Source organism: Fukomys damarensis, unplaced genomic scaffold (genome assembly GCF_012274545.1).
Source record: "Fukomys damarensis isolate Sample0158 unplaced genomic scaffold, DMR_v1.0_HiC HiC_scaffold_37, whole genome shotgun sequence".
NCBI lineage: Eukaryota > Metazoa > Chordata > Mammalia > Rodentia > Bathyergidae > Fukomys > Fukomys damarensis.
The window spans coordinates 29,742,448-29,756,323 of NW_022900949.1; the positions used below are offsets into that span (position 1 = coordinate 29,742,448).

Genomic DNA, 13,876 nt, shown 5'->3' on the forward strand with positions numbered 1-13,876 from the left:
TTGGTGGTACCAGGGATCGAACTCAGGTCCTTCCGCTTGCGAGGCAGGCCACCGAACCACTGAGCTAAATTCCTAGCCCTCTACAACTTCTTTTTAAACTTCTTTGTTTTTGGTACTGGGGATTGAACTTGGGTCCCTGCGCTTAAAAGGCAGGCCACTGAACCGCTGAGCTAAATCCCCGGCCCTCTATAACTTCTTTATCCCCTCCCTGCTCTGGTTCAGACCTTCATGGGCTCCCACCTTGACCACGACCCCTTAACTAGTCTCCACGCTCCATCTAAAGTACAGCTCTCATCATGGCATTCTGCAGACACCTATAAGATAATGTCTAAATTTAGTCTTCAATGTTCTTTATACCGCAGTTTAATCCACTTTCCCTGGCTCATTTCTCTCTTCTTTTTCTGTCATTACTTCTTGTGGTCCAAATTAGTTTTGGTTCAATGCCTTGTTCATTTTACTCCTTCAGTTTAGGATAACCTCAATTAATGTTTTACCTTCTCTAAAATATCTACTCGCAAGGGTAAACCCAAAGGACTGTACTCAAGGACCACTTGCTCTATAACTGATGCTGCCTGCTAGAAGTAAGTTGTTTATTTAACAGGAAAGCACTTTGACTGATGCTTCCAACTGTCTTTGTCACAGTCAATCCTGTACTGTCATTATTTGCATATGTCACCTCACAGAAGTAACTAAGGAAGGGACTGTTTCATCTTCTTTCATGTCCTCACAGTATCAAGCACAGGACCTTGTACGATAAATGCTAAATAAATGAAGGGAAGGTATGTAGGAAAGCTGGTCGACTTAACATGTTCCCAGGTTCCCACTGGCTTGACCCACTGGTGGAACATGCATGACTGTTCTGTTGGGTGGCATAGCACAGTCCCACTGGGTGGTACAATCTGCATGATGGGCCAGTCATGTATGTACAGCCCTGTTGCGTCACCTGGCTTCATAACCCAACTGCCATCTGGCAACTTAAAGTACTGTAAAATATAGATATAAGAGTTTAGCTGAAATACAGTGTGTATATGGTTACAAATGACCATGACTTTTACACAGAAACCATGGAATAATGATTTATCTTGTAATTAATATAGAAAAATCTAATTTTCAAATTTCTTAAGAAAAATACCTGATAAGATCTCACTATTTGTACTTAGAAACTTTGATTTTCACAAAGTATACAGCTTATCATTACACTGTACTCATCAGTCAGGGTATAAAAGCTGAGATTTTGTTTCTCTCATGAATGTAACAGAAAATACCACAATTTTAAATAATGTATACAGCATAAATATACAGAAGTATATCTGGGCAGTCTGAATACGTCTTAAGTGGTAATTTTATTCATCCAGGAGATGAATCTGAGGAAAGGAACCAGAGACTTAATTAGCCTTGTCCAAATGTGGATAAAAGTCAAGAGCCATTTAAAACCAAGTGAAAAAAAAGACAGTATTTTTTAAGAGCAAATTCTTGTCAAAGATAATATAACATGATTTGTACTCATGATAAATAAAAACACCAAAATAAATATTAGAAACTACTCACATGTCACTTGAACTTTTAGGAGATAGTAAAGGCAAAGAAATAAAGGAAAGCCAGTTTTCCTTGGTGGAGATTTACTTATCTGAATTATCAGAGAGCTAAGGGATAAATCCTAAAATCTGTCTTGAAAGTTTGACCATGTGTACATGTGTATGTACACATATATATATGTTTGGGACTGAACCCAAAGTCTCCATTGAGCTATACCCCCCTCAACCAAATCTTTCCACTTTTAAGTTGTATAAGTTATCAATACATGAATTACAGTATCTTTTAATATGAAAAAGAATCCATATGCTCATCAAACAGTAAAGATAACTTTTAAAGCAATTCATAAAAAGATACCATAGGCTTGATCTAGACTGTGTGAAGCTAGAATTGATTCATGATACAATGGTAGGCTCAAGGGCACCAGGATTTAAGGGTATGAGTGCTACTTGCGCTAAGTAGTCTGAATAGGATAAAAGGGGCAGGGAGATGCTGTTAACTCTCTTGTTACCTTTGCTGCCTTGTGAGTGCCATGTTGTTTCTGCTCTGCCATAACTGTTTGTCATCCCTGCCTTGGAGTTGGCTGATTATGGACTGAAACCTCTATGGACTGTGAGCCAAATAAACCCCTCCCCCATTTAAAAAAAAGATATCATCTCCATGGTAGCCACAAAGGTCATATCTAAAGAATATGTACAAAAGAAAAGGGAATCAAACATTTTTATTACAAAAAAAGAAGTCAGTAATAAGATGAAGTACAGCAAAGCTGCAAGACATACAGAATAAACAGCAAAACGGCAGGATTCCTTTCTTGCTAATTATTTATAATGTAGATAGATTAAACTCTCCAAGCAAAAAGAAGAGATTGGCAAAATGGACTTAAGAAACAAGATACAATTGTATGCTATCTGCAAGACATCTAAAGATGTAAAAAAGTCACAGGATAGAAAAAGATTTTATGCAAATAGTTACAATGACAGTCAATATAATTCTCAGACAAAAACTGACCTCAAGTCAAAAGTATTACAAGTGATGAAGAAGGACATTATATATTTATAAAAGGGCTAATTCACCAAGATTATAATAATTATAAACACATCTGGACTAAAAATCAGAGCCCCAAAATATATGAAGGAAACACTGATAGAAATGAAGGGACAAATATTTCTACAAACACAGTCGTCCACTATCCACTTTCTTTAACAGCAGAACAACCAGACAGTAGATCAACAAGGAAATAAAGGACTTGAACAACCCCATAAACCAATTGGATTTAACAGATATACACGAAAAAAGGCTACCCAACAATGGAACAACAATTTCTCTCAGGACAAATAGAATAGTTTCCAAAATAGAATGTTTATTTAGCTACAAATCTTTTTTTTGGTACTGGGGATTGAACTCTGGCCCTTGTGCTTGCAAGGCAGGCGGTGAAACCACTGAACTAAATCCCCAGCCCTACAAAACAAATCTTAATGAAAATTAAACAAGTCTTAATGAAAATGAAAAGACTGAAATCATGTATTTCTTTCCAGTCAGTGTGGAATTGAAACTAGTTATCAGTAACTGAAGGAAATCCACAAAATTCACCAATTTATAGAAAATTAAACTGCACACTATATAAGTTTTAAATTGTGATTTCAAAGAAGAAATCATGAATGAAATCAGGAAATATTTTCAGACAAGTGAAACCAAACACATAACATACCAAAACTTATGAAGAGTGGTGAAAACAGTGCCTAAAGGGAAAGCGATAGCTATAAATTCCTACATTTTAAAAGAAAAGAAGGGCCAGGGATTTAGCTCAGTGGTGCCCCTGCCTGACTGGAATGAGTTCAATTCCAGTACCAAAAAAAAGAAAGAAAAAAAAAAAGAAGCTGGGAATAGTGACACAGGCCTGTAATCCCTGCACTCATGAGGCTGAGGCAGGAGTGCGAGTCCAGCAGGACATCTTAGTGAGACCTGTCTCAAAATAATAAAAGGCTGGGGATGTAAATCAATACGAAGGATTCAATTCCTAGTACCACATAGAAAAAACATGTAGAAATCAGAAAAAAAACTGGGCTGGGGATTTAGCTCAGTGGTGCTTCTGCCTGCCTTGCAAGCACAAGGTCCTGAGTTCAATCCCTGGTACCAAAAAATAAAAGAAAAATATAAGATCAATAATTTAATCTGTACCTAGGGAACTAGAAAAATATCACATTGAACCCAAAAGTAGAAGTAATGAAGATAAAGAAAACAGAAAAATGAATGAGAAAATGTAAAAAACCTTTGAAAGATTAGCAAAACTAAAAAGATAAAGACTCAAGTCACCCCCCCATAGTGGGGACTGAACTCAGGACCTTGAGCTTGCAAGGCAGGCATGGTGACACAGACCTAAATCCCTGGCCCAAGACTCAAGTTGTTGAAACTGTAAATCAAGGTGAGGACATTACTAAAGAGACATAAAAAAGGTTGTAAGACAATGAATACAAACTGTTAACCTAAATTAGTAGTGTGAACCTATGGCACATGTGCCACTGCATGCTGTTTTATCCCTGAAAGCTCTAAAAGGTTCACTGCCACTATTTTTTTGCGGGGGGTACTGGGGATCTAACTTGGTTACCTTATGCTTGTGAGGCAGGCAGCAGAACCACTGAGCTAAATCCCCAGCCCCACCACCACTCAATGTAAGGGACAAACTCCTAGGAACATATAGTTTACCAAAACTGTATCATGAATAAATATTAATAAACCTATAACTAGCAAGGAGATTGGAGGAATAGTTTTTTAAAAAACTCCTAACAGCTATGCATGGTGGCTTATAACCCCAGCTACTTGGAAGACTGAGGCAGGAGGACTGAAAGTTCAAGATCAGTCTGGGTAGCTCAACAAGACTCTAACACACACACACACACACACACACACACACACACACACACACACGACTGGGGATGTAGCTCAGTGAGCACTGTGCATAATCCCCAGAACCGCAAACATAACAAAATAAGACAAAACAAAAAAACCTCTTAAAATCCCTGGACTATCAAACATTTAAGAGAAAATGAACACCAGTTCTTAAACTCTTCCCAAAAGTTGAGGAATAAACCTCTAATATTCATTGTGCAGCTGGCATTACCCTACCAAAACTAGAAATAGATATAAGGAAAGACTGCTACAAAATAATATCCCTTATGAATACTGATGGAAATACTATTTGGAATTCAGCAACATATTAAAAAATTATACACATGACCAAGTGGAATTTATCCTCAGAATGAAAAGATGGTTCCAAATCAATCAATGTCAGATATTACATTAATAGAATGAAGGTGAAAAAAACCCCACATGATCATCTCGACTAAGAAAAAGCAATTGACAAAATTCAACACCTTTTCATGATAAAAACATTTGATAAAGTAGGAACAGAAGAAACCAATCTTAATATGAAAACCCTAAGGTAACATCATACTCCATGGTGAAAACTTCTTTCCCTTTTTTTGGTGTGCTATTGGGGAAATTAACCAAGGGCTGTGTGCATGCAAAACAAATGCTATCATTGAATCACATACATTCCAGACTTTTTTTTTTGGTACCAGGGATCAAATTTGGGTCATTGAGCTTGCAAGGCAGGCGGCAGAAACACTGAAATAAATAATCCCTGGCACTCCAGACTTTTTTTATTACCTCTTTTTATTTTGAGACAGAGATTCACCGAACTGTCCAGGCTGGCTTAAAACTCAAGGTCTTCCTGACTCAGTTTCAGAAGCAGCTAAGATTATAGGAGTGTGCTACCATGTCCAATGGGAAAGCTTCTCCAAAAAGATCAGGAACAAGACAGATGCCCAATTTCATTTCTATAAAATGTTGTACTAGAAGCTCTATCTAGGCCAATTAGACAAGAAAAGAAAATATGTGATATGGGAGAGAACCAGCTGTGATAGTTCACATGTGTAGTGCCAATGACTTGGGAGCCTGAAGTAGGAAGACTGCTTGAGCTCAGAAGTTGGACCCAGCCGGTACAACAGAGCAAGAACTCATCTCAAAAAAGATATCTGTTTGCAGATCACATGATTTTATATGTAGAAAATTCAAGATTATATGCATACAGACATACACACATAGTTGCATACCCCTTAGAGCTAATGAAATAATCCAGCAGAGTTGCAGGTTGCAAAACCAATACAAAGAAATTAGTCAAGTTTATAAATACTAATAAAGTACAATAAAAATTAAGAAAATAATTCCATTTATATCAGCATCAAAAGTAATGAAATACTTAGGAATACATTTATAAAGAAGTCAGAGACTTGTAACTAAAAACTACAAAACACTGCTTTTAAAGAAATTAAAGACAGAAAATAAATGGGAAGACATCCTGTGTTCATGATTTGAAATCTTATCATAGGTAAGATGACACTATTACTCAAAGTAATTTACAGATTTAAAGTGATCTCTACTCAAAACTCAATGGAGCGGACAGGAGATTTAGCTCAGTGGCACTGCCGCCTGTCTCACAAGTGCAAGGTCCCGAGTTCAACGTCTGGTACAAAAACAAAACAAAACAAAAAAACAAACCCAAAAAACAAAACAAAACAAAACAAAATAGACTCAATGGAGTTTCTTTTTGCTGAAATAGAAGATCTCATCAAAAAATTTATGGAATCTCAAGAGAAACAGAACAGCCAAATAAATCTTGAAAGAGAAAAGAGTCGGAGTACTCACACTTCCTGATTTCAAAATAGGTGTGGTCAACAGATTTTTGGCAAGAAAGCCAAGACTATTCCATGGGGAAAGGACAGTTCTTTGAACAAATGGTCCTGGAAAAATTGTATTTACAAGAAAAAGAATGATGCCAACCCTTACCTTATACCAAATACAGAAATTAACTCCAAATGGATCAAAAGCCTAAACAAAAGAGCTAAAACTATCATAAGAAAATATATGGAAAGCTCTCAGAAGAAAATATATGGAAAAAAAGCTTCACAATACTGGCTTTGGAAGTGATTTCTTGCATAATACACCCAAAGCAAAGGTAACAAAAGAAAAAAAAAACTAGACTTCACCAAAATGAAATAATTTATGCTGTGTCAAAGGACTATTGAGAGTAAAACGACAACATATGGACTGGGAAAAATATCTGCTAATCTTGTATCTGATAGTGACTGATACCTAATATGTATATTAAGAAGTCATACAACTTCAAATACAACTGGGGCTGGGGATTTAGCTCAGTGGCACCACACCTACCTCACAGGCACAAGGTCCTGAGTTCGATTCCCGATACCTCAAAAAAACAAAAACAAGCTGGGCATGGTGGTGCGTGCCTGTATTCCCAGCACTTGGGAAGCTGAGGCAGGAAGATTACTGAGAATTTGAGACCAGCCCGGGCTACATAGTGAGTTTCAGGTCAGTCTCAACTACATTGTGAGACCCTGTCTCAAAAGACCAAACAAACAAACAACAAATCCAATTTTAAAATGGGTGAAGGATTTGAATAGACATGTCTCCAAAGAATTTATAATAATGGCTAAAAATGACAATGAAACAGTACTTTATATACATTTGGATGGTTATAAAAATTGCACAAAAAATTGCATAAAAATTGCCAAGTGTTGGCAAGGATACAGAGAAACTGAAATCTTCTATGCACTTCTGGTGAGAATGTAAAATGGTGCTGCCACGGTGGAAAAGTTTGTTGACTTCTCAGAAATTTAAACAGATTTTCCATGTGACTAAGCAATTCCTACCATCCAGCAAAGAACTGAAAGGAAGAACTTAGAAACTTATATGCCAATGTTCATAATAATGTTATTCACAATAGCCAAAAGGCAAAAAGAACGTAAGTGTCTATGAATATATAAGCAAAATGGTTATATATATATTACCACAGAATAGTATCCAGCCTTAAAAAGGATTGAAATTTTGATACATACAACATGGATGAAATTTATGCTAAGTGAAATAAGTCAAGACATAAAAATACTGTATGAGTCCATTTATGTGAATTACTTATAGAAAGCAGAATAGAGGTTACCAGAAGTAGGGAAAGAGGAGAATGGAAAATTATTGTGTAATGGGTGGAGTCTCAGAATGGGATAACAAAAACTCTTTGGAAATGAAAAATGATTATGGTTGTACAATAATAAGAAAGTACTTAATGCCACATAAAGAGGTTGAGGATAAATTTTGTGTTATATATATTTTACAATTTTAAAATAGCTGCAATCCTTTTGGAAGGGAACTTGGAGATACTTAAAACTATATATGGCTTACCTTTTGACCAAACAATCCCATATACATATATATATATGTATACACACACATACATACATATATATATGTATGTATGTGTGTATATATATGTATGTGTGTGTGTGTGTATGTGATATGTTTAGTGTTAATATAATAATATAAAAATATTGTAGCAAATAGGAAAAAAGATGGCACATATAATTTTCTACTCTGTAGCTATGAAAAATAAGGATGAGAGCTATAAACTAAAATGAAACTATTTCTAGGATATATTGTTAAAAATGCAAGTGCAAAAGAGTGTAATGATGCTCTTTTCATGAAACAAACAAACAAAAAAAGGTAAAACAAGAAAATACACGTGGGGCTGGGGATTTAGCTCAGTGGTGCTGCTGCTGGCCTTGCAAGCATAAGGACTGGCGTTCAATCCCCAGTACCAAAAAAAAAAAACAAAACAAAAAAAACAAAGAAAAAAAAAAAAAAAACAAGACACATGTACCTGTTCATTTGTGCAAAAACAGAATAGGCAAGAATGGAATGCAAACAATAAGAGAATGGGCTGAAGTAGCAAGAGAAGAGAGGGCAATGATATTTTTCAAGTATTTCTCTTTGCACAGTTGGCTAGGAACAATAACCATGTTCCAAGTACCCTAAAATAAAAACAACTTAAAGTAACTAGGATGTGACAGGAGACAGAAAACAAATATAAGCAGTCACAAATGAATCTAGTGTGTATTATGACCACAAAGAAAGCAGTGAAGCAAAGGATCTAAATAACAGGCGTATCATGACAATAAGGCTAAAAACAATGAGAACCACACATAAATAAAACAGTCTGCCAGGGAATCGCCCACAGATGTAAGGGCTGGCAATTTGACAAATCTTAGGATTGGACAAACTTGTGTACTAGAATTGAACAAATAAATACAACTATGTATTTTGGATACAGGTAGGTTACTTAGAGTAAGACAGATAAAGGGCTCTTTGGAAATAAGACTGGTTCTAGGGCTTGGGCAGGGAACCACTACTTGGTTCATCCAATGTTGCATGAGAGTAAGTGATTAAAAAAGTAATAATTAGGCACACTGAAGAGATACAGGAGGCAATCTAAGTAGCTTCCCTGGCCAATGCTTGGGTTTTAAGCAGCAAAATAATGTTTATATTCTAGAATAATAGAATACATAAATACACATAAGCTTATACTGATAAAATAAGTGATGAAGTAACTGGGGGGGGAAATAGCTCTTTTGGTTTCAGCAGAATTCTAATTAATGTACACAGCAGGAAGGATGTAACTAAAACAACTTGGATGTTACAAATAGGAACCAACAAAAGATACTAAAAGTAGTGACAGAAAGAATAGAGTCTTAGACTTATTAAACAGGATGAAAAAGAAATAGCTATTTTATACTGGGGAAAACTGTCAGCACCTCCATGAAATGATAGAAGTTAATACCACTAGGAATAAGACAAATCAATAGTATGGGTCCCTGCTTCACTGATATAATGCACTGAGAAAGGCACAATATAATTTTTGTGCTTATTCTTGATGAAACACACATCCTCAAATGAATCTGTGACAGAACATTAACAAACTGGTACACATTCTATCACGTAACTGGTTAGTGCTCTTCACCATGTGTCAAGATCATGAAGACCAAGGAAGACAGACAGCTATCATAGACTGAGGAGACTAATAGTATTTGACAAATGAACACAATGTGGGAAACTAGATCATGGAAAGTCAATAATGGAAAAACTAGTGGCACGTGAATAGATTAGTTAATAATACTATATCAATGTTAATTTTGATTTTTGTTTTGCAAGATGTTAAGATTACCTGAGTAAAGGTCATATGGGAATTTTGTCCCACTGTACAACTTTCTGTAAGTTTAAAGTGTTTTTTTTTTTTTTAAGTTCAAAAAAGAAAATAACACATTCAAATCTTTGGTGACCAGTTTGGTGAATTCATTAACAAAGCTGAATACTACTACTGGTCATTATTTTTAAATTTAAAAATCTTGAAAGACAGTATTAAGCCTCCACTTTCTATAATCCCTATCATTTGTTAATGCTATAAGAGTAATGCTGTGCTGCAATTTCTATGTTAACATGGTTTTTTCACCCATGACAATTTCTTGAGAACACGGACCAAGGGTTATTCAATTCTACATGCTGTGACCTCGTGTTTTAGCCACAAGTAAATGCTCGGTAAGTATACTGTGAATAAGTGAAAAGTATATAAAAGATCTCAACAGAATAGGAATTATGTACTTACGCTCCACAAAGGAAGTAAAGAGCATTCTGAATCTGCTAAGCCGACTACCTTCATCCGCCCACATTCGTATCACTCCAACTCCTGTTTTAAGCATTACATCATTGGCCACAGTACTACAAAATTTGGCTTTCAGATTTTCAATAGCACTGCTTCCATCATAGACTGCCACGAAGTTTCTCTTGCACTCGTTTGAATGCTCCATTTGATAATCTAGGAACCTCAAATAAATCTGCAAAATTAAAACAAAAAATGCTTTAAAAACCTTTTTTTCCTACTTCTCAATGTTTATAGTCAACGATGGCAGACTGAATTTTAATAGCTGAGGGAAGACCATAACAGATAAAAGTTTGATACCTAAGTAGTTAAAAGATCTAAGACCAAAGGTCTGTTCCTTCTACAAAGAGAAGAAACTTTTTTTTTTTTTTTTTTTTTTTTTTTTTTCGGATTACTCGGGTCCTCGCGCTTGCAAGGCAGGTGCCAGAACCACTGAGCTAAATCCCTGGCCCAAGAAACTTTTAAACTTTACACATTTTCCTCATAAAAGCAATCTTATGATACTGATAGTAGAATCACTCATAATTTTATTATTTTAATAATCGGTGAGTTTGCTTTTCTATATATTTAAAAATCAAAGTTTACAGGATATGTAACATACACACTTCATGCTTTTGCTGTAACATATCAGAAATGTTATGCTCTTTATAACTCATTCCCACAATTTCTTCTCATTTACTCATCTTTCTACTTGTCACACTTAAGTTGTTTTATGATTCACCCCTTAACACTTTCTACACCTCCAGACAAAGTAAGCACCATTAGTATGTTCTTTATTCAAAACTCACAGGCAGTCTGCTAATTAACATTGTTATTTCTTAAAATACATTTGGTTCATTCTTGTTCAAAGAATGTACATGTCTGTACACTGTGGGTTTAGAAGGAATTTAAGCATTCATCCATAAAAGAATATACAAATAAAACAGGTATTATTTGCATCATGGTGAGAGATCCGGGAACTTGCCCAGAGTTATTTAGGGCAAGGATGTGAACCTAGGTTGGTCTGACTCACTAAAGTATTTTTCACTCCATGGGTTCTCTTACACGTGTCATTGCGCGCACGTGTTGTTTTTTGGAACTAGTTGTGCATATGTGACTACAACTAAAATTATACTGACTTAAGAATAAAAATTTCCACTATATCACCACTGAAGACATCTAACGGGCACTTAGATTTAAAGGGTTTAGTAACACAAAAAGTCAAGTCACATACTTTCCCCCCCTAAAATACTTTGATGACAAAAAACTAAATGCAATTAAACATATAACTCAAATTATGACTAACTTTAAATTATTTGAAATGATCAGTGCCATTTCCTAAGAATGGTGGGAAATAGGTAATGAAATAGCTTTTCCATTCCAAATGTTACAAAACCTCGTGCATATATTTTAACCTTTAGGCAGCATGTTTTTGTAATCACTGCTTTCATTAATTTCTGCATTATGTATATAGCCAAAACATTCTGCTCATGGTTCTATGGTGGCAAAAAATACATATTTTTCTCTCAATGAGACTGTAAGGTCTTCCAATGAGAGAATCTTTTACTAAATCTTACCCGTTATAATTACTGCTCACAGCAAGTATTAAGCGACTAGGTTTGTAAAACTATAAATTGGTAGAACTAAGTATCAGCAAAACAATTAAGGTGTTTGAAGTTATTTACTTTCTGCTTTTTTTAAAATACAAAGAAACATAGTTATGTACAAGCCTATAGTAAATGCTCTTCAAAGACATTTTTACTTTTAAATCAAGAGTTAAAGGTAAGTCATGACCATACAACAAAATATTCTAGTTCTTTAGTTCAACCAATTTTTACAAACTATTCTTAGCAACATGAATGAGATGAAATGGGGAAGGAAGGGTACAAAGTACTCTTACTCTAGATAGCATGAAAAGACATCTCATACTAAACGTTCTTGACCTCTTATCCTACCCCTATGTCTCAAACAGAGAGGTGGAAAGTTACCAGGATCATGGGAAATTTGGTCTCCTTCCCTCAGTACATATGTACAAACAGAAATCTGGTTAACTTTCCTTGGAGTGCAATGGTCTGGTCTTGACTTAATGTGAAACCAGTGGGTAGGGCCTTAGAAAGACACTTGTCAGTCTCACTAAGCCGATTTCCCTCACCTAGCCTTAGTTTACTGTAAAAGGAACTACTTTGGATCTCCATTTGCTGAGTTTTTACAGTTGATGCATAAACTTTTCCCAACTGCTTCAGAACTCTACTGGTAAAAAGGGCTGCCATTTATTTGGAGTCAGAGAAGACCCCAACAAAAATGCTATGAAGTACTGGAAATCTATTTCAATTATGGAAAGGCCACTGATAAAAATGAAATAAAATACCACCTGCATACTAGTAAATACTTCTGTATATTTATAAGTGTATTTTAATAATCTCCTATTGTGTATTTGTGTAAGTTCTTTGCCCATTTTCCTTGAATATCATCCATTAACTAGTTTAATTCTTGGGTATTCAAGTGTTATGGTAGACTTTAACTTTCTTCTCTAAATGTCTTACGACAAAAATCAGTGCTTGCTCATTTAGCCACTGGGGCTGGAAATGCAGTTCAGTGACAAAATCGCTCTCATAGCATGTATGAGCCGTTGGGTCTGATCCCCAATACTGCAAAACCAATCAACCAATTCACCCACCCACTCACCCAAAAAATCCATCACCACCACCACTATCAACAACAACAACAACACATCACCACAACACTGGGCTGTGTTTGTATTCCTGAGTTTGGGTGTCTGGCATCTTCCACAGAGAAAATTTTATTTTCTACCAAACACTTTATAATTTTACATTTTTGTTTATGATGCTTCAATTTTTGTATAAGGTATTAGATATAGGTGAGGTGCTTTTTAAATTCCAATGTGGATATCAAATTGTTCCATTCCTATCTGTTGAAGACAATCCTTTCCCCATTGAGCTTTCTTTTGTTTGTTAAAACCAATTAATCATATTGCACAAATCTCATCGCTGGGCTCTTTTTTTTTCTTCCACTCATCTGTATCTGTCCTCTTGTCAATACCACTGTCTTGATTACTGAAGCTTCACAGTAAATCTTGAAATCAAGCGATAGGTTTTCCACCTTTATTCTTTTAAAAATTATTTTGAGTTTTATAACCTTGCCTATTCCATTAAGTTCTATTGCTTCTTAGCCTTTTGCTAAGATTAAATGAATTTCTAAATTAGTTTCATAATATTTACAAAAATATAACTGAGAGATGGAATTATCTTCAACTATATAAATCAATTTTGAAATCTTAGCATGGGAGAAACTATCAATACACATGCCTGGTGCATCTTCCCATTTGGATTGGTCTTTGGATTTTTTTCATCAGGGTGCTACATGTTTTCAGTGTACAGATGGTATGTATACTTTTTAAAGGGAAGTGATTTTTTTAAAGGATACCGTTTTCTTAATTTTGAACTCCAGTGAATATTGCAGGTATACAATGATACAATAATTTGTTGATCTTGTATCATTGCTAAATAAACTTAATTGTTCTGGAGCATTTCTGGAAATTTTACATATAAACAATCAGTCATATCACAAAAAAAGGTTTTATTTTTTTCCTTTTCAATTGGTATGACTTTTTGGCCTGTACTGCACATTTTGTTTTATTTTTTATGTACATGATTTCATTTGATCCTCACAACAACTTTGTGAGGTAAGCAAGGAGAATATCAGTTTACAGATCATGAAATTGTAATAATTACATAAATTTACTTCTAGATAATGAAATTAAGGTTCAGAGGTCACATTACT

The 13,876-nt window shown here is 35.2% G+C and overlaps 1 protein-coding gene across 1 annotated transcript in view; it reads right to left on the bottom strand.

The window, feature by feature from the left end:
- Neto2 (neuropilin and tolloid like 2) overlaps positions 1-13,876 on the bottom strand; it is a 54,196-nt gene that overhangs the window by 10,655 nt on the left and 29,665 nt on the right. Inside the window, exon 7 of the mRNA XM_010617275.2 lies at positions 10,043-10,271. Coding sequence (XP_010615577.1) covers positions 10,043-10,271 — 229 coding nt within the window. The remainder of the gene's footprint in view (positions 1-10,042; positions 10,272-13,876) is intronic.